This window comes from Podarcis filfolensis, assembly GCF_964270895.1.
Source record: "Podarcis filfolensis genome assembly, chromosome: 17".
Taxonomy (NCBI): domain Eukaryota; kingdom Metazoa; phylum Chordata; class Lepidosauria; order Squamata; family Lacertidae; genus Podarcis; species Podarcis filfolensis.
This window is the reverse complement of record NC_139621.1, coordinates 39,076,816-39,098,439: the sequence shown is the minus strand read 5'-3', so window position 1 is coordinate 39,098,439 and position 21,624 is coordinate 39,076,816. Positions and strand designations below refer to the sequence as shown.

The following is a 21,624-nucleotide window of genomic DNA, read 5'->3' as shown; positions in this document are numbered from 1 at the left end:
ACCCCCACCTCCACCCTCACCTCTTATGCAGTTGCAGCAGATGTTGGACAGCAATACACAGCAAGTATCTGCAACACTTCCCTTCCAACCAGCTCCATCATGGCATTATATGGCAGCAGACATCAGCCCTCAGTTCCCACCCATCTCCACCTGGATTCAGAATGCCTTCAAAATGAATACTTTTGCAAAAGCATGTTGTGCTCGCGTAACAATGATCAGCACTAACCTGTGAATTTTTGGCCAAGAAAGGTTAGTACCAATCCATTGGGACAGGACACATTCAAACTATTGAAAACACGGATATCTGGAATAGGTGGCGTTTGGATCAACTCGTCTATATCTACCTAGAGAATGAAAGAGACACAGAAAATAGCATTTCTAAAACTATTTTTAAAAGGTAAAGGACCCCTGGACGGTTAAGCCCAGTCAAAGGCGACTATGGGGTTGCAGCACTCAACTTGCTTTCAGGCCAAGGGAGCCAGTGTTTGTCCACAGACAGCTTTCTGGGTCATGTGGCCAGCAGGACTAAACCACTTCTGGCGCAACGGGACACCATGATGGAAACCAGAGCGCACGGAAACACTGTTTACCTTCCTGCCACAGCAGTACCTATTTATCTACTTGCACGGGCGTGCTTTCAAACTGCTAGGTTGGCAGGAGCTGGGACAGAGCAACGGGAGCTCACTCTGTTGTGGGGATTTGAACCACCAATCTTCCAATCAGCAGGCCCAAGAGGCTCAGTGGTTTACACCACAGCACCACCCACATCCTCTGTGTGCCAGTAGCGGTTTAGTCATGCTGGCCACATGACCTGGAAAGCTGTCTGTGGACAAACACCGGCTCCCTCGGCCTGAAAATGAGATAAGCGCCACAACCCCATAGTCACCTTTGAATGGACTTAACCATCCAGGGGGTCTTTACCTCTCAGTGTACTATGGCGATGATATACATTCCCTCAGGGCTCAGGAACCATCCTTAGTAGGAAATACAGCAACACCTTTTTCTCATCTTGCTTTGAGGAGTCATCTGGAGAGCCAGTCACTGTGAGACGGGAGCTCATTTTGGCAGATGGTAAGTTTTTGCCTGATTTTTCTTTAGAAGGCTTAGTCTTTCCTGTAGTTGTAGTTGTAGTAGCAGGAGTAGAAACAGGCGAGGTAACCAAAGCGGAAGTGGGCACATTTACGGAAGGGATAGTCAAAATGGCCGCTAAATTGGGATCACTTTCTTCTGCAGGGGAACAAAATGGTTTATATGAAATAGAAGAATATCACATGTAAATTTCTTGTGTATTTAGGCAAACTTGGGGAAAATATGATTTTTCAAAATGTTTGTTTAAAGACAAAAGAAGAAAGTTGAAGTACAACTGGGTACCTAAGGCCACATGGAGATGATGTGCTCTTGTTCTGCGTCACTGGTTAAAATCTGAGTTTATGGGTTAGGCCTTAGGCCAAGCTCTAAGACAGGCCACAGCTGAGGATTCAATTCTGGCGAGGTCCAAAGTGCCAGAGACAAAAGTTTTGACCCATAAAGCCTTAAATACCTCAAGGACCACCGCTCCCCGTAAGAACTGACCCAGACCCTGTGATCAACAGCTGAGGCCCTTCTTTGTGTGCCTCTTCCATAACAGGTCCAGAGGGCAGCAGCACGAGAATTAAACAGATATGACAAAGATCTTAGAAAACGATTTGATAATTTTCTTCATTTTGCTTGTTTTACCTTCTGCTTTTCCTGATGCTCCATAGCAGCTAAAGGAGAGGTGGATTTCATTTTCTAAGGTTGCAGAAAATGATCCAAACTTGCTCACAGCTTTTGATTGATTCAGTGGTTTGTCTAAAGAAGAAGTGAAAGAAGACACCAGTTTTTAATATTAAAATATTAAAATGAGTTGCTTTCTCTCTTTAGGCGTAACTAAGCCTTTTTGACTCTACGGTCACATTAATCCTTGGCCGACTCCCTGGGAGAAGTCCTCTCCTCCTCACGGAGGGGAGGTATTGTGATCGGGAACCGTTCCCACGCATAGTTGTTGGTGTATGGAAGGGCAGGGTGTGGCCATCGCCTACCCCTTCACTTATGGGTATTCCGTTAAAGGAATCCGGCGGTCGTGGATCCTGTCTGATGCTCTGCTGGGGCTGGTGGCCATGACACGACCCCCGGTGACATCAGGGGAGAGCTTACAGTTGTATTTGCATCAACAGGCTCCCCCTACTGGTGATTAACCCCGCTAGACTCATCCCTCCCTGAGTGGGTGGAGTCAACGTTGCTGTTATTCCAATGCCTAAGCCAATACCTCTCACATGCTGTAATCAATAAAGCTGTGGCCTTTTCTGCCATTAACCTAAAATACTGTGTCCATGTGTCTTTCGTATTCCTAAACTAAGGGGGCGGGTCCTCGAATCACAAGCAAACATTGGTTATTTCTTAGAGCTTTGGTCTTTCTAATTTTCTAGGGAAACTTCAGTGATATAACACTCATCATACTTTTCACATCATTTTATTTATACACAACTGATGCCAACACACTGACCTGGCTCTGGCTCCTGTTCACCTGGGGAGTCACTTCTTTCTTCATTAGTCTCTTTCTCTTGTTCACATTTCTGGGGGTCTACGATATGAATGAAGAAACAGTGGTTGTCCTTTATTACCTTCACTTTGACCAAAGTTGCCCCTAGGAGAAAAGGAAAGAAAAACAATAAACAGAATTAAAACGGTCAGCGAAGACTTGCGTTTCTGGTACCAGAGAATGAATAAGGCCAAAATTAAATAAAATAGATTGCTAGAGTATTTGCTGAACTGGTTTGCACTGGTTCCCAAGGTTAGATAGAGCTGTTTCCACATTAACTTCTCTAATTACATTAAAAATGTTAAAATGTGACTGCAAAATATTCATTCTCCAATTTTACAAAAGTAAAATGTAAGTAGCATTTAAAACATAACTTTCAATCAAATGTTTTCCTTGAGGCATAGAAATATATCCTTAGAACCAGGATTCTAATCAACTTAGTCCAGAGTTTTATTTTAGAATATGGTGCTCCTCATTATCAGTGAATGCCAAAGCATATCTCATACATTATCCTCTAAGTATTATTATTATTGTGTTTATATTCCTCCTTTCTTCCAACAAGCTCCAGGAGGCATACACTGTTTTCCTTCTCCCCATGTTATCCTCACAGCAACCCTGTAAGGTAAAGTGCTCACCCAGTGAGTTGCATGGCTGAGTGAGATTTGAACCCTGGTCTCCCATCTCTAACACTCTAACAAATGCTGGGGTGGTGGGAGTGGCAGGGGCGGAGGAAGGGGGTGCGTGATAAAATGCTGGGCACCCAAGTGAGCCCAAGACATATGTCTCTCCTATGCCACAACAGCTGCGAGAATATTGCTAGCGAAGAATTGGAAGAAACAAGATTTACCAACTACCGAAGAATGGCAGATGAAGATGATGGACTATATGGAACTTGCCGAACTGACCGGGAGACTCCGAGACCAGAGAGAAGAGACGGTGGAAGAAGATTGGAAGAAGTTTAAGGAATATTTGAAAAAAGATGTTAATATTTAAATCTTAGAATAGCTTTGGAAGTGGATATAGGCGGTAGGGTTAGAAGTAGAAGATAGTATATTTTATAAGTGATAAAATGTGAAGTTTTTTGGTGGTTAAGTAAGTGTGTGTGGGGGGGGAGATGGTTAGAAATTACGATATATGTAAACTGCTAAAGATGAAGTAAAATGAAAATCAGATAGGTGGGACTTTGGGAATCCCACTTAACAATGTTTAGGAAAATAAGGATATGACAAGAATTTGTTTGTATTGTTTGTCTTTTCTGTTTGTGTTTTTTATTTGTGTTATAAAATGAATGAAAAAAATGGGGGGGGGGGGAGACATACGTCTCTCCTGGGAGTGACGTGGCGGCTTGGGCGCCCGCAGGCTCCGCACTGCTCCAAACAGTCTGCCCACCGCCTTGCCCTCAGCTATAGGGCAGCTGAGTGGGAGAAGGCAGACAGACTCCTCAGAGGCCCTGTGGAGCATCCTGCCCTGGCTGGCCCCACCCCTGGGCGCTGTGCACATGCGCCGCCCCAGGTGCCCGATCGGCCTGCTTCCCCACTGGGTGGTGGCAGAGGGAAGATGGCTCACCAATGGCTACTCAGTGAATTCTTGGCAGAGGCAAAATTCAAATCAGGAGCTCCCGATTCATAGCTTAGTCTGTTAACCACAATGCTACACTATTATTACTTCAACAGTGAAACATCTATCAGTACTGATTCTAAATGCATGTTTAGAAACCCATAGAAATGCCAAGTGCGAAAGAATCACCTTTTTCAAACGTTATCCTTTCTGCCTGGATTTGTCCTCCATCCGTAGGGAACAGATATCGGGTAGTCCCTGCAACTTGAATGGGATTCTCAGCCATATTGTATCCAAGAAACTAGGACAGAACAGTTGCAGGAAAAGGTAGAATTAGACAGAAGTTTTCAGCCAAGGAAAACTGGAATACTCTATCAGCAAGATGACTCCACCGCTATTTTGTGACTCATGAAGTGTGTGGTTCTTTCCTGCATCAATTTATTTCTTTATAATCGAAATTATTTCAATAAAATATAAATATTCTGAAAACCCAGGAAGTGTGTGAATTCTGCCCTTTATATAGCTATCATCTATATGGCTCCCATATGCAGAACTACAAGGTCCTTCCTTCCTCTGTAGCTACACATAACCAGAGAGCTTCCATACAGTGGTATTTGTTGACTCTTGCATATGGCCATATTTTTATATTAAAAAAAACACCTTGTAGGGTTTATTAAGAGATTTCATATACAGTGGTACCTCTGGATGTGAACGGGATCCGTTCCGGAGCCCTGTTCGCATCCTGAGCAGAACGCAACCTGTGTCTGCGTGTGCGCAGGTCGCGATTCGCCGCTTATGCCCATGCGCGTGACGTCATTTTGAGCATCTGCGCATGCGCAAGCTGTGAAACCCGGAAGTAACCCATTCCATTACTTCTGGGTTGCCGCAGGACGGAACCTGAAAAGATTTAACCCGAAGCTACTTTAACCCGAGGTATGACTGTATTTGCACACTTAAAAAAAGAAGCAGTTTTTGATAGGCTGCCATGGAGAGACAAGATATACAGGCACCATATGAAAAAAGGCAATATCTTCCTAATAGGAGTTACACACCTCATATTCTTTCACAGGTGGCTGAGGAGGGGTAATTTGTTTAGTTTGCCCGGCCAGCTTTGCCTGATCTTCAGTGTCTGGTGATTTAGCCGACTCTGGTGATCTGGACGGCGATTTTTTTTCTTTGTTCGTTTTCTTTTTGGATGCCTTTCCTTCATCAGAGGCTGCTTGCTCCTTACTCTGACCTTTTTTCTTGCCAGGTTTCTCCTTCTTCTCAGCTTTTTTTAATTCTTTCAACCGCTCTTCCTCTAACAGCCGCTCCTGCTCTTCCTTCCAAGCCTGTCCAAACAATTAAGACTTCAGCGCCTAAATTAACATGATGGTCTTGACTTTGCAGCGCATGGAAAACATTTCTTTTCAACCTTTTTTTGAGTCACTATTGGATTACTTTTAGTTTAACCCTCCTTCCCTCCTTTTTAAAAATGTCAATATTTTAAGTGCTTTTAATATATTATTTAAAGCCCTGTAATTATCTGTTTCCAAAACTTTTCAATACAAACTGAAAGTGTGTGTGTACAGCTTATACAAAAAAAAAATCATTACTATTATCACTCTGCAGCTTCTGTTGCTGTCATAAGTATGTTTTATTTATTTAAGCATTTATTTAATTTGTATACCACCCTTCATCCGAAGATCTCAGGGCGGTTCACAGCAAAAATATACAAGATAAAAACACAACATGCATAATAAAAACAGGAACAAAAACAAAACACCCTTAGGTGTATAAAAACACTTGGAACAAATGAAATTATTTTTGGATTAGGCTTTTCCCTTCCCTTTTTTGTTTTTTTGTTACCTTGAGAGAGTCATCTCTGACAAAAATGTTTTTTTCTTTCTCAACTGCAGGTTCTGGAGAAACGTCGACTTTACTTTTGGTAGGAGCTTTGAGAATTGAGATAAAGATAAAGCATCTTCAAAAGTATGTTGCAACAGCAACCACCAACTACCAAGAAAGATTCGTTAAAAGAGCGACAGAACGAATGCAACGCCAAAGCTTAAAAAGTAGAGCTCAAATTCCCATATTTGGCACAAGCAATCTGGCTATTACTCTATCTCTTTCCATCATCTCATATGCTCCCTTATACTCTGAAAAAAAATCATTTAAAGGCACATCAATTTTAACTTGGCAACATTTATTTGTAAGCTACATTAAAGCATGGAGATCACGGGCCAAATTTCCTTGAGCTGTAAAAGAAAAATGTCTTCCTTCTTAATAATGAGCTGGTGTGCAAGCCCTGGTAGGAGTCAATAAAGGGAGACCCCCAAGATGCAGAAATAACAGCAAGAAACGTATCGGTCACATACTATGGGCAAAAGACACTTCATATCACCATACACCGCATACTGCAACTTCACACTCACAAATCACACAGCAACCCCTCTCTCATACTCCAATCTCACTAGCTATGAGGTTTGAAAAAAGGACTTTAGCCATTTTGGAAACAAATTTGGAGGGGATGGGTGAGTTTCTTGCAGAGATGGAATGGTTAACCCTCCCCCACCAGCTACAATATCCAAGTCAACCACTGTCTCCAAACAATTAGGCTTGGAGAAAACCCTTCTATTGCAAGCAAACAAAGGTTTATTTCCAAGCCTAACTGCAGCAAGAGGGGTTATCCTTTCCTGTCCCCCCAGCTGTGGCCCTTTTGAAAATGATCCTCCCTTGCTGCAGGTAGGCTTGAACAAAGCCTTCTATGGCACCCAAAACAAGGCCTTTGGGTGGGCAATTCCCTAACACAGGTAAATGGAGCTGTCGTATATAATTTGCTGCATACTTCCATTCATGCCTAGAGATTGCAAGTTGTTTTCTGAATAAGAACATGGCTAAGACTGCAGTCTTGTTACACATGCTTACCTGGCCCACTGAACTTACCTCTGAGTAGGCATATGTAGTAAACTTACTTTTGGACTTCTTCTGCGCAGCACCCTTTTTGCCAGTAGGTGGGGACTTGACTTCGACAGGTGCTTTTTCTGCTAACTCTTTAGCTAACCTAAGAGCTTCCAGTTCTTTTGCCATTTTTTCTTCCTGATATTTTACTTCTTCTCTTACTATCCATTCATCTATGGAAGCAGCCACCAATTCCAGGTAATTCCTGGAAAAAAGAATTTCTACTATTATTGATTATAAAACACAGTGATCAAGAATCTTTGCCTTCTCATATGAAAGAATTAAAACCCTTAAATAGTTTATATTGCATTTTATGTTTAAAAATATTTCTGCATTATTAACTCTGTGGATTATTAAAAAAAAACAATTATGCAAATCGGATCTGCACAGCAGCTGACAAAATGGTTCACCTCTGGAAACTGCTGGCTGCTGTGGGGTGACAGAAAGGGAACTTGCATGCTTGACTTTTTGGAGTTTCAATCAGCACTGTGCAAGTGTGCAACTGCTTAGTAGCTAGATGTGTGCTGTATGTAAACATGAGATGCGAGCATAGGCAATGGCAGCTGGTCAGCCATGCATCTGCACAGGGCAGACTGAGCTATCCTCTTCCTTCCTCACTTGTCCACCATTGCTTTCAGTTTAGGACATTAATTCTCACTCTTAAGAGCACAAAGCCCCAAATGCTGCAACCTTTCCACATCGGGGAGTTGCTTCTGTTCCTTGATCATTTGGGTTGCTCCATACTGAATGTTTCCCAACTCTGCAATATCCCTTTTTGAGGTGCGGTAAGCAGAACAATAGGGACGCGTGTGGCACTGTGGGTTAAACCACAGAGCCTAGGACTTGCCGATCAGAAGGTCGGCGGTTCAAATCCCCGCGACAGGGTGAGCTCCCGTTGCTCAGTCCCTGCTCCTGCCAACCTAGCAGTTTGAAAGCACGTCAAAGTGCAAGTAGATAAATAGGTACCGCTCCGGCAGGAAGGTAAATGGCGTTTCCATGTGCTGCTCTGATTCACCAGAAGCAGCTTAGTCATGCTGGCCACATGACCTGGAAGCTGTATGCCGGCTCCCTCGGCCAATAAAGCGAGATGAGCGCCGCAACCCCAGAGTCGTCCGCGACTGGACCTAAGGGTCATGGGTCCCTTAACCTTTACCTTTAAGCAGAACAATACTGTGATCCAAGAGTAGTCACGCCATATAATCACGCTTTATGGCATTGGCAACTTTATTTTCAGTCCCTTTCCTCATGTTCCTTAATGTGGAATTTGCCTTTTTCACAGCTGCCACCCACTGGGTCAACATATTCATCAAACTCTGCACTATGTTTCATTCCAGGTCCCTCACCACCTATTCCATATATTCAAAATTAAGTGTTTGTGGTGGGTTTTTTGCCGCAATGTGCACCCATTTACACTTGCTTGCACTTGCCATTCACATCATGAATCACCATCATCTCCTTTTCATGCTGTATTCCATACCTATGGCTTCTGGGAGATTTGGAGGCATTGCCTGAAGAACCCCTCACCTGAATCCAACGTCAGAATGCAACGCAACATTCCAGGACTCTTCAAACTGGCAACGTTGGTTCATAGGATTATGAAGGACTATCAGCAAGGAGTTATCTTGAGTGTGATAATAGGAGTCAATGCATTTGTAATGCTGGATTGCATTGTGAAGAACCTGAGAACGAAAGGAAAGCATAACTCAACTTTTGTAAGTGACTAGCAATGGGGAAAGGGGCATTCGGGGGAACAGTTTTAACATAAAAAACATATTTATAGCATACTTAACGTAACTTTTTTGTAACTAATACTAGACATTGATTGCCCAGATGGTGACCACCATCAGGAAAGGGATAAGGAAAGTGCAATCTAGTTGCTTTTGCTTGCAGCAGCTTTCAATACCATTGAGCAGTTTATCCTCCTGCACAGTTTCCATGGCTTGGTGGCACGGTGTTGCTGTTGCTATTATTGATTTCATTTATTGAATTTGTTAGTTGTTTTATCTTGCCCAGGGCAACCTGAAGGTTCCATTCCTACCTACAGGGTTCAGTTCAGAAAATACTGTTGGAAGATTACATGTCTACCCTCTAGCAGCTGTGCCACAGGGCACTATTCTTATTTCCAATGTTGTTTAATATCTCTATAAAGGAATTGGAACTGGCATTAGGAGATTTAGGGTCCAGTGTCATTAACGTGCTGATGACACCAGCTCTATCTTAGTTAATATACAGGCTCCGTGACAGGTTGATTGTATCATTTGTACGCAAATACATTTTATTGCAGAAGAGCTATGATGGAAGAGTAACCCCCCCCCCCCGCCCATAAAAAGGTGGCCAGCAAATTCTTCATGTATAAATAATGGAAGGAACATCTCTTTTACTAAGTCCTGTGTGACCTATTTTTTGTATCAAGGGAAAGGACACTCACAGAAGTCAAGGTGGGCACAGTAAATGACACCTCTACTTTTCCCAACAAGTAATACCTATGATTATATCCAAGATAAAACAGAATACAAAGACAATTTCCCCTTGCTTTGGTGACAGGCATACAATTAAGATTTAAAAGGGTTGCTAAATGCAACTGGTTAAGAAACATCACTCATCAGCTTTACATCTGAAGCAGGGGTATAGAAATGAAATGCTCGATATCCTTTTCTGTCCCCCCCCCATCATGAAGAAAAAGCAACTAAAAATACCTGGAAGAGAAGGTGTGGTTGAAAATGTTCTGCAAAACTCCAGTCTTTCAAACACCGCTGCTGGGTCTCCTGTATGGCAACTAATTCCGTATCTGTATCTGTATTTGAACGTATCTGAAGAAACACCAAGAGGTATAAAACAATCACATATAACGAAGGCCACAGAGCAGGGGTTTAAGCAGTGGTTGGATGGCCATCTGTCATTCATGATCCAGTTGAGATGCCTGCATTGCCAGGAGTTGTACCAGATAATCCTCAGGGCTCCTGTCCAACTCTACAGTTCTATGATTTTAACCTTCTTCTTTTTTTGGCTTTTGAGTCACAAAACTAATTTTTAATTTGGTAAATGGGAAGACTTGGACAGATACTTCTAGATAAGCATCAACACCCATCCTGACACAAACTATCACATAGATTCGCTCTCAAATAATCTATCTGAGTAAGTTTGGCATGGATCTGTTCAGATAAAGGAGAAAGCCACCACTAAGAATGGAAGCTGGAATGGAATGTGTCACCTGCCTCTCCTTTCAATAAATAATTCAATACAGAAGTAAAAAAGTAGGAGGGACGGGGGACGGACACCTAGATGTGAGACCAGAAAGAACTAACAGAATTAATTAGTTCCCCAAAATGCCTACTAATAGGATTTATTACAGCTCAGTCTATTATGGAACACAGGTTTCTTCTTCAAGAGCAATCTTGAACTTTCAAATTATATAAAGCAATGGAAACAGTTTCAACAAATACTAGCTGACCGCAACCCCAGAGTTGTTCGCGACTGGATTTAGTTAAGGGGTCAGGGGTCCTTTACCTTTACCTTTACGTCTAGAGAACTGCCCATACTGAAAGGAGACAGAATCGCAGGCAACACAGAATGATAATGGGTAAGAATTTTTAACTGGTTATGATTTTAGAGTACAACAACGTGGCATTAGAAGATCCTATTCTAATTTTATTAGCGTACATATAATCTTTAAGAGGAAAGGTTTTGAATCACCAAAGTGCATCCATCTATTATATATACATTTGAAGTTAAAAACACACAGAAAATTCTCAGCTACCATGAATTCACATGTACAGACTCCACTTTCATATCATACTGTAAAGCACATTTCAACCACGGTATTTCTTACCTTATTTTCAAGAGAAGCGTTGAGATCACTCTTACATTCAGCAACCCGATCTGAAAAATAAAGCTAAATGGATGGATGGATGGATAAGAGATGCATACACTAACACACCTACAGACATATTTTATCTTTTCATCTGGTTAATTGTTTGGCTGTTCCTGTTACTTAAATGATGGCACAATCTCTGTCCTGCTCTACCCTGATAAACTGTCTCTACGTTTTTCAGAGCACCGGCTTGCCTCTTTCTCACAACATTCCTCTCTCTTAATAATAATGTCTGTTTATTATAAGGATTTTCCACAAAAATCCTTGGGTCAGCAAGTGCATGAACCAGGAGCAAGGATGTGCTTCTTTATGGTGCAATCCCAGTCAAAAGAAATCAATGGACTTTACTCCCAGTATATAGAATTGTAGCCTTAATTCTTTTTCTCCTTACTCTGAAATGGACAATCTTTGTGTCTTTGTGTTTCACATGCACACATACTCTTTAACAACAAATGAGAAGCGAGGGTGCACCTCTGGCCAATGTGATTGGCTGCGCCTGTGTGATGCCACAGCCAAGTAGCTCATGTAGTGCTCCCCCTGTCTAGCTCTGACACCTAAACTGTGCTGTGTGCAAGGATTGCACCTAGCTTTCTCCGGTAGGAAGACTGGACCTGGGACCACCTGTTTATGAGCTCTGCTGCACTACACGGCTTGCATTCTTATTGCAGCTTTCTTTCTTCTGGTGGGCATAGCTACGTTTGTGGACTGGCAGCTACACTCTACTGCTGGGAGTGCATAGGAGCCTGGCTATGCAATAGTCTAGCATAAACTAGCTGCTGGTTCTGCCAGCCTGCTGGATTGCCTCATGATTCTTTAAGGAACATAACTGACTTTCAGGGATAACCTTTGCTTAGTTGTTGGTATTCTCTGTAGATAGTTTGCTAATATGGGTGTATTTTGGCAGACTGATCACCGATGAGAAAAACGAGTGCTTTGTTTTAACACCAAAGTGAAGGCGGAGGGAAAGGGAAAGAGGCTCTTTCCAAATAAAGCATACCTGAATTGTAAAGTCCTGATGGTCTCTTAATACCGTTGTCAAATGAAAAAGAGAAAAATTGTCGACTACGAAAAGCACTCTCTGTGAAAAGCCCTATGGACAGGAGGTGCAAATCAGAGAAATTCCGAAGTCAGAATGGGAGTTCCCTAATCTCCAGTTTAAGTTTCAACATTCAATGTGGCAGCACAGAAACAATGTGGGAAAAGCAGACTGGCTTCCTGTGGACTCTGGCAGTGTCACGTGGTCTGTGAATAGTGCGGTTGCTCATCTGCAGCATGGCCTGAGGGCAAGTGGACTGTGGAGAGGGACTGACCTCTGGAAAATGTTAAATATGGACCATGACTTCACTGTGAAGGAGAATGAAGGCATGTCGAATAACTTTGAATCTTTTCGGCTCTGAAGTAATCTCGTAAATAGACTAAAAATGGTAAGATCAAAAGAGAATACTGTGACCTATACAGTACTAGAAGACTCGGGTTTCTGACAGCATCAGCACAATTCCGCTAGGTATGTTTACTTGGAAGAACCTTCAACAGTGCTTATTCCTTAGTACTTGTTTTTAGGCTTGTAGCCATCTCCAAACATATACAACATTACCAAGCTCAGTATAAATTCCTTTAACAGCTGTTGTTGGCATCTGTCTATTTTGGGAGACAATGGAGGAGTACACCTTTGGGAGTAAAGTCAAATCACTGGAGAGTTACAGTGCCTGCTGTGCCTATAGAGACCAATATGGGAGAGACATGTTTCACTGCAGGTGGGGCAGATGACGGCATCTGGTTTCACTAGTACAGGTGCACCATGGTGTTTTCTCTCTGTGTGTTCTTAAGTACTATACCTGCATTCTTTAGTACTGTACAGTAGTACTTCGGGTTAAGTACTTAATTCGTTCTGGAGGTCCATTCTTAACCTGAAACTGTTCTTAACCTGAAGCTCCACTTTAGCTAATGGGGCCTCCTGCTGCCGCTGCGCCGCCGGAGCACGATTTCTGTTCTCATCCTGAAGCAAAGTTCTTAACCCAAGGTACTGTTTCTGGGTTAGCAGAGTCTGTAACCTGAAGCGTATGTAACCTGAAGTGTATGTAACCCGAGGTACCACTGTATACTGTTTTATGACCTCAGCATTCTCCCATCCTACTCTGTGGCAAATATAGATCAGGCCCTAGCAGTCACACTTTTTCTTCCTTATTCAAACTGCCTTGCCTTTAAATCCTCTTCCGACCCTGCCTCTTAGCCCTCATCATCCCTGCCTAGCTAGGATACTTCCATCTCTTTCATCCTTTGGCTAACAACACTTGGCTTTCTCCTGTCTCTAGCTCTTCTTTTAGGTTTTTCAAAAGAACCACTTTCTCTGTGATCTGTGCAAAATGTGTATGCAGAGCCATCTTGAAGATGCCACACGTCACCATTGCAGAGCAGAAGTCTGAGAACAGGGGCTTCAGCAATTTTGCTTTGGGTGTGGGTGTGGACCAAGGCAAACAATGGCCATGCTCTTGGCCAAGATGACTTACAAAGCATTCTCTAAAATCCCTTTTTGAACTTGTGCCTTTACTGCCCTTTGTTTCAGCAGCAAATGTATATACATCTTTCAGTAAGAGGTCTAGCAATAACACGCACCGTTTTAATACATGCTTGTGAATTTTTTACTGTTTTATCTTTCATAAACAGCTTTGAGGTGTGCTTTTTTAAACAATCAAGTGATATATAAATTTCATTAAATAAATAAAAAAAATTATGATAACCTCCGTACCTGATTTGTTCAGATACTCTTCCTGTGATATTTTTAAGTCCATCAATTCTTGTCTCAGTTGTCTGGCAAACTCAGCAGGATTATCCCATGGGATGTAAGAAATCTCACCACCACCACCAAGCATTCTGCCACAGCCTTCTAGCTGCCCAGAGTCATCTACCTTTGTCAGTCTCAGACTTTCAAATGTAAACACTTTAAAAGCTCGCTCTATTTCAGCCCAGTTCATGTGCTCTGTAGGAAGATCAAGGCACAGAAAGTAAACTCAGCGATGTCAGCAAAGTGTGATCCATGATGAGATATTTTTCCTACAGGCACTGGTCACTTTTCATTGATATACAGGAATCCCTCCCACTTGCGCATCCATGTATATGTGCAGTGCCAGGAAATAGTAATTTAATTCATACCAGGAAATGGAGGGAGAGAGCTGGTGTCAGGGGCTGGATTGAGGAGGAATTGTGGGAGCCCCCCCTCCTTTCTGAACCTTCCCAGTATTGATTTAGAACAGTGGTTTGCAGAGGGGCATAGTCCAGAGGGGGAAAGCTGGGTAATACTGGGTGAGAAACAGCTAGAAGAGGAAATGCCAGGCAGAGACAGTGTCCTTGCAAAGAATCCCTAACCCCTCTTCGCCTAAGACTAGATGGGCTTTGAGAGTGCTAGAACAGAAAGTGTAGCGGCAACAACCTCAGATTACCAGATGTAGGAGTGGCATAGATTAACGGGGACGGAGGGGGTCCACCTTAACTGGGAGCAACGCCATTTCTAGAGAGATATGCATTCCTTTCTCTCTCGCTGTGATTATTAAAGAAACTAATTGGTAAGAATGCTCCTTTTGTATTATCTGCTTATTTACTGCCACCAGTAGTAAATAAGGATCCGGGGAAGGATCCGGTCCCCCAAAGCCTGACAGCTGGAGAGTCCTTGTGGCTCGTGAGGAGACCCATCCCGGAGCTCAAAGAGGACTTCAGTAAGGGCAGGGAAGGGACTGGAGGTGCAGCAGGGCTTTGTTTAGGCTGCTCAGCCTCCCTGCCTAACACCTGACACGTGGGGTAGCACAGCAGCAGCATAGAGCTGGGCGATACCTGGTTTTCAACATTGTGATAGATCAGCAATTGAATATCGTGATGTAGTGATATATCACGATGTCTGGAATTGCCCAACACTATCACTCCTGCTCACCTCTCAGCTGATCAAGGCAATTTGAACTGGCAATACATCGTGGCTTCCTGGCTGCCGCCAGCACAGCTCAGGCAGGCAGGCAGGAACAAGGGGCCGGCAGTGGCTGGGGAGCCGCAATGTACTGCCAGCTCAAAAAGTCTGAAACTGGTATCGCGGTTTGAAGGCCATACCAGTTTCAGACAATTAATCGCAATATCGCCCAGCTCTACAGCTGCAGCCACTTTTCCACACATTGTCCCGGCAGCCCCAGAGCTTCAAGTCCAGTTGTGGACATTTTTTAGTACAGTATTTTTGATCTGGGTTGCAGAGAGAGTGGCAGAGCGGGCATTTAAAGGGTGTTTAGAGGGTGTTCCCCACTTATGTGATTTCCACTTATGCACGTGGGGCACTGGAACGTAACCCCTGCATAAGTGGGGAGTCGCTTGTACTGTGTAGGAGTGCAAATATCCAGAGTGTGGGGTCAGGTGGGATTACTATGAGGAATTATAAAATATGCATCAAGCCATTGTGTCCACGATGAATGCATTGTGTTGACTGGGTTTGATACATTGGCAATAATTTCTGACCCACAACCTTCTGCATCTCTGGCCATTTTCTCTACTGTCCATTTCTCTTGCTTGACAAGTCACGTTCACAGCCCAGTTGCTTTGCCAGGCATGCATCCTGGGCCATAGAGATAGTGGGCAAGTTTCTTTGATGTAGCTTTTCTGATATGTTAATCCTAGGATGTTAATCTTAGGGCCAGGAAACAGATCTCACATGAAGGTGATAATGATCGCTGTCCTCCTGGCCATCCTTCTTATCATGTATATTGCTTGTTTATCACCTCAGGGGTTGCCAAATGTACTCCTTTGTAGTCCTGTTCTTTGTTTACCCCAGAAATATGTGTGCTTAATTAATTTTGGTAGTTTAACTTTCCCCCACGTGGGGTTTGTTGAACTGCTCAGAAGAAATCTGATTGGTTCTTACGAACACTCTGTAAAAAGTTCTTTTGTGAATAAAACGACCTGGGCCGAGGGGTAGAGAGAGAGAGAGAAATTATTATACGCACCCTTCCCAGAGTCTTGCTGGTTCAAGGCTCTGTGTGTATTCTTATTAATCAGAGTTCAATCCTTCCTTTACTTTGTGAACGCCTCTGTACTGTACTATACTACCTATTTTTAAAAATACAATGTACGGCTTACAGCCCAGACTTATGAATTGGGGAAAGGATTCAGGAACAAGACGAGCAATGACTTGCACTGCAGCAGGTGAAGCACAGTCCCTTAGTGCCTGGCAACCGGAGCAGAATTAAAGACAATTGTACCCTATTGACCAGGAAACCTCTCTTATTACCATTTACAGTTCACACTTGTACCAGCCTCTTTAGGCCAAGGGAGGCCTATAATACATTAAACAATGTGTGAAGGGACTCAAACCTTTACCTGGTCCTATAAAAATACCTTATAACAACCTTTTGGGACTTGGGGGGAAACTGTTTACAGTAAAGGAAGCATGTTACCGCTAGTGCAATAGTGCATGAGCTCATGGATTCTGGCAAGGCGCCTGGTATTGGTTCCAGGTGGCGGAAGAGGGAATTTAAGAAGATCCATCAAGGGCAGTTTGCACATCATTTCATCTTCAACCTTGGCTGGGTCTAAACCACCCTGCATCTGAAGCGGAAAAAGAAACCAACAAATATTAACCAATGTTAATGCCCTATATATCCTACAGAAAAATATTCCTGAACTTGAAAATTTAACTAAAAACTGGCACTTAGAAATTTTGGAGAGAGACACAAGTATGCCGTAGTTTACACCCATAATGCAATCCCATATATGCTTGCTGTCACTTCTCTGCATGCAATATTGTGGCAGCACATACGCTTTAAAACTCCCTGCCTATAGATATCAAGCAGGCACCTTCGCTGTATTCTTTTTGGCGTCTGTGAAAAACAGCCTTCTTTAGACAATGCTAATGGGAATTTAACGTTTTAGTATTTTTAAACATATGTTTTAAATCTTAATAATACAGTCGTGCCTTGGTACTCATACGTTTTGGCTCCCGAATGCTGCAAACCCGGAAGTAATTGTTTAGGTTTGCAAATATTTTTTGGAAGCCGAATGTCCGAAGCTCCTGCAGCCAATCGGAAGCCGCGCCTTGGTTTTTGAATGGTTTTGGGAGTCGAATGGACTCCCAGAATGGATTACGTTCAGGAACCAAGGTACCACTGTAGTAGTAGTAGTAATAATAATAATAATAATAATAATAATAATAATAATAATAATAATTTCTCCCTGATTTTGTGGTTTTATCTTTTGTTAACCACTTTTAAATAAGATTTTATTGTAGAAAAAAAAGGTTTTAGGAGCAGAATGAAATTTTATTGAATGTCAGATCTTAGTGAATAGCAAGCTCTGTAACCAGCAAAAACTATTTTCTTTAAAGCAATATGTTCTCACACACACACACATATATAATATATCACACACACACACACACACACACACACACACACACACAGGTTTTCTAAATTAATACAAATCAGCCCAAATTATTTAAATTTGATCCAATTTCCTTAAAAAATTAGGTTTCCCGCTCCTGTTGCAAACATATGTCCATTATTTCCTGATGTAGCCACTTCATTCTTTGTTAATCTCCTCTTCATCTTTCACTTGATGCAAAGTGATATGTTCTTCTATTGGGTGAAGTGAACTGGGCAAATTTTGCCCAGTACAGGGGGGTAGATGGTAGAAGCAGTAACCTTAGTCACTGCCATGCAAAAATAAGGAACAAAAGGTATTTACACCAAATAAGGAAAGATATTAACACCAAATCAGTACTGTAATCTAAAATGTCACACCGTTTGGTAGTCAGTTTGATGTTACCATGGTTTGGCACTATATTGGGAGTCGGAGAGTGTGTAACCAGATCATATAATTCATTTCACTATTAAAGTGATTTCTCCACCCCCATCGTTCCAGCTTGGATACTGAGATCCAACTCTAAGGGCTTTCTGGCAGTTCCCTCACTATGATAAGTGAAATTACAGGAAACCAATCAAAGGGTGTTCTCAGTAGTTGCACACGCCCTGTGAAACAGCCTCCCATCAGATGTCAAGGAAATAAACTATCTGACTTTTAGAAGAAACCTGAAGACAGCCCTGTATAGGGAAGTTTTTAATATTTGATGTCCTACTGTGTTTTAATTTATTGGAAGCCACGCAGAGTGGCTGGGGTAACCCAGTCAGATGGGCAGGGTATAAATGTATTATTGGTGGCACTGTGGTCTAAACCACTGAGCCTCTTCGGTTTGGCAATTGGAAGGTCAGCGGTTCAAATCCGCACAACGGGGTGAGCTCCTGTTGCTCTGGCCCAGCTCCTGCCAACCTAGCAGTTCCAAAGCACGCCAGTGCAAACAGATAAATAGGTACTGCTGTGCAGGGAAGGTAAATGGCATTCCGTGAGCTCTGGTTTCTGTCACGGTGTTCCGTTGTGCCAGAAGTGGTTTAGTCATGCTGGCCATATGGCCCGGAAAACTGTCTGTGGACAAACGTCAGCTCCCTCACCCTGAAGCGAGATGAGCGCCATAACCCTATAGTTGCCTTTGACTGGACTTAACCGTCCAGGGGTCCTTTACCTTTTTTACCTAAAATAATGGTGATGATTTATTATTATTATTATTATTATTATTATTATTATTATTATTCAATGAGTGTGAAGTTAGTTCCAGCCTCTGAAGTCCTTTGGGTCCTAGCAAATTTATAGGAAAATGTTCCTACTTGCTATTTCCCCCTCATTGTTCAAAGTGTCATAATTTCGCATTTAATGCTAGAAAGAAAGGAAAGGAAAGGAAAGGAAAGACTAAACTGCACCACATTCTACCTTTAGGAAGTACAATCTCTGGGACAGGGTATCATGGTAGTTCAGTATAAGAGGCCATTTCTGATCCGTGGTCTTTTCTTTATTTTCAGGATAAAAGGAGTTGTAAAGATTCTGTTAATAAAAGTAAAAACACAAATTTAAAATATCTATATTTTAAAACAACAGAATAGTAATACTTGGCAATACAAACCTTTTTCTCACTCTCAGGAAGGGCAAGAGAAGGCAGGATCGAAACCATGTGACTTGCAATGGTATGATCCAGCCCATCTTCACGAGGCTCTGGAACCACCAAGCTTGGTGGTGTAAGATTCTGTTCTGATGCAACAACCTAGCAAAAGAAAACATAAATAGGATAACTCCATGGCTGTCATGGATAGTATGAGCATCAGGATAGTCAGAATACCAGCAGAATCCCAAATCTGTCCATTGTCAGGGACAAGGAATACTGGGACCCACCCAGCCTAGGATGGAGTCACTATAAATAACAACAACAACAACAACAATTTATTATTTCTAGCCCACCCATCTGGCTGGGTTTCCTCAGTCACTCTGGGTGGCTTTCAACAGAACATTAAAAATAGAATAAAACTTCAAACATTAGAAGCTTCACTAAACAGGGCTGCCTTCAGATGTCTTCAACAACTATGAAAACTGTTCACTGAGAACTGGGATGGTTATAACTGAGAAAGATCCAGTTGCTAGTTCTAGTGCTAGTAAAGCAGTTCTCTCCCCATAAGGTCACTTTCCCATGCATAACGTGTGAAGGACTTTTAGCTGCACACAAAACCTTTTTTTAAATAATGACAACTATTCTTGAATATACTGAAGACTGTGCTTACCTGTTGCAACATGCAATCCAGCATCAAGGCAACAGAAACAATCTCATCTGGGACTGGGTTCAGGAGGTCATTATAATATCTCATGTCTACATCTGTAATCAAAAAGTAATGTTGTCCTTTCTTCGTATATAATATTTGTACCACACTGAAATTTGTGTGGTCACCAACAGATGGTGCTAGCATCGCAAAGTGTCATATGAACTACAGTGTATTGACAATCTAGTGTGGGGTTTTCCCGAGAACCAAAAAAGCTTGAGACCAGCAAACCCAGCTCTGAGCAGTACGCAGGCAAGTCCCTGGCCTAGTTTGACCCCAATGACCCTCCATCCTCATCTCTGCTCAAAGATGGGCCTGCTATTGGTAAAACCTATCTGGTGTTTTGCAACTTTCTGAGTAGTTGCAGGACCTTAGCCAGACCTAGCAGAGTAAACGCAGAATCCACAGAAGCAATTGGCAACTTGGCTGCAGACAGGATAGACGAAGCAGGAAGCAGGAACTTGTAGTTAGGTGTTCATTATATACAGTGGACTATTTACAGGAACAGAACAGAACACGGATCTTTTGCTAGCTCTCTCTGACACGACTTACAACTCCTACACTGACACAGAACTCTGAACCTCTGAACACTGAACTAACACATTCCAGTTAGTGGGCCATTAATTATCATTCCCTTGAGAGAGCTTGACCAATCAGGGAGCGGTTTCCATGTCTCTGTTATCACCAGGCAGACTTACTCCTTCAGATTGCCTTCTGGCTTTCTGCCAAACCTTAATTGACTCTGTGTGAGTAGCTGCACGTACACAGTTTCCCAACACCTGCTGGGCTTGGGTTTTCTCAGCCTACCTGAACACCTCAAACTCTTGTATTTGGGCATGGGCTTCCTGGGCTGTGGAAGGAGGAAGCATCAGCGACAGTGTTGCTTCATTCTTAGTAGTTGCTGCCACATCCTCACCATTTCCTGACGGTGGCTGTGGCCTGGAAAAGTCCCTAGAGGAGGCTAGCAGCTCCAGAGTCCATTGCTTCAGCAGGAGGAAAATTCAGAATTCCCCCCCAAGCTATTGCAGAGATTGGCATAACTGCTTATGGCATCAGCAACAGCACATATGCGGGTGAGGAAGGAGGAGACTGCTTGGGGTTGGAGAGCAGAGATGAGAAGGGGGCAATGAAGAGCTACAAAATCACCATGTGGATGTTCCATGTGCAAGGGGAAACTTGGAAGGGAGGTGGTTTGAAAAAGGGGGATGAAGGCGAAAAGGGGAGGTGCAAATGGGGTTGGAAAATAGAGGTGGCTTTAGAAATGGGGAGGTGAAAAGGGAGGTTAGTAATTGCATTGGGTAGGGAGACCTAACCGGTTAAATGGGAGTCTATGTGCAAGGAGGAGTTGCAAAAAAGGGAAGAGTGGTAGCTTCAGAATTGACGGGGAAGGCAAAAAGTAGTTGCAATGTATGGGAGGAGGAAGATCCAGGACGTTAGGTGCAAGATGGGTATAAGAAATGGACCTGTAGTTGATGGGAAGAAGGGATATACAACGGCTGATCCTCCATATTTGAGAATATAAAATCTACCCTGAAATAAACAGCAAGTTTTTGACATTCAGTATGCCTTGATGCAGTGAAAATGGTTAGGAATTGCTTCAGAAGGCATCTCATCACAGAAGTTGGAATTTTCAGGTTCTGGATGGCAGCTTGAATCAAAACTCATCACATCACAAAACTCATCACCCCACTGCTACCTGCAGAAGGTTTACACATATTTTGCCCTATTTCTCCAGCATGTTGAAAAGGAATTGCTCTTTTCAATGACAAAGTTTAGGAATAACTTGAAGACACTTCACACATACCTGTTGTTAAAACTGGTGCAGCAGGCTCTTCCGCTGCCTGCTTTCTCCTTGAAGGTGTAGGTGGAGCAGCAGGTGGTACCTTGTGAAACAAAAACATTTATGACAATGCAGCCGTCTTATATTCAAATCTTCAACCCAGTTATTGCAGTACTTGAATGAAGTATTTAAACAGGCTGTCAATTTTGCTGCTGGACACTCTTTGTGAATAATGTGATGCAGGTTTGAGTCACAT

The 21,624-nt window shown here is 42.7% G+C and overlaps 1 protein-coding gene across 2 annotated transcripts in view; it reads right to left on the bottom strand.

The window, feature by feature from the left end:
* SPAG17 (sperm associated antigen 17) overlaps positions 1–21,624 on the bottom strand; it is a gene marked incomplete at its 5' end in the record, with an annotated part of 77,335 nt that overhangs the window by 37,742 nt on the left and 17,969 nt on the right. The window contains 18 exons of one of the 2 annotated variants that reach the window (XM_083592613.1): positions 227–344; positions 998–1,227; positions 1,717–1,830; positions 2,525–2,665; positions 4,307–4,418; positions 5,170–5,448; positions 5,966–6,051; positions 7,072–7,262; positions 8,582–8,736; positions 9,754–9,867; positions 10,887–10,936; positions 11,926–12,018; positions 13,675–13,905; positions 16,352–16,502; positions 18,714–18,824; positions 18,904–19,041; positions 19,553–19,644; positions 21,393–21,471. In XM_083592613.1, the coding sequence (XP_083448739.1) occupies positions 227–344; positions 998–1,227; positions 1,717–1,830; positions 2,525–2,665; positions 4,307–4,418; positions 5,170–5,448; positions 5,966–6,051; positions 7,072–7,262; positions 8,582–8,736; positions 9,754–9,867; positions 10,887–10,936; positions 11,926–12,018; positions 13,675–13,905; positions 16,352–16,502; positions 18,714–18,824; positions 18,904–19,041; positions 19,553–19,644; positions 21,393–21,471 (2,485 nt within the window). The remainder of the gene's footprint in view (positions 1–226; positions 345–997; positions 1,228–1,716; positions 1,831–2,524; positions 2,666–4,306; positions 4,419–5,169; positions 5,449–5,965; positions 6,052–7,071; positions 7,263–8,581; positions 8,737–9,753; positions 9,868–10,886; positions 10,937–11,925; positions 12,019–13,674; positions 13,906–16,351; positions 16,503–18,713; positions 18,825–18,903; positions 19,042–19,552; positions 19,645–21,392; positions 21,472–21,624) is intronic. The other variant, XM_083592614.1, reaches the window with a different exon arrangement.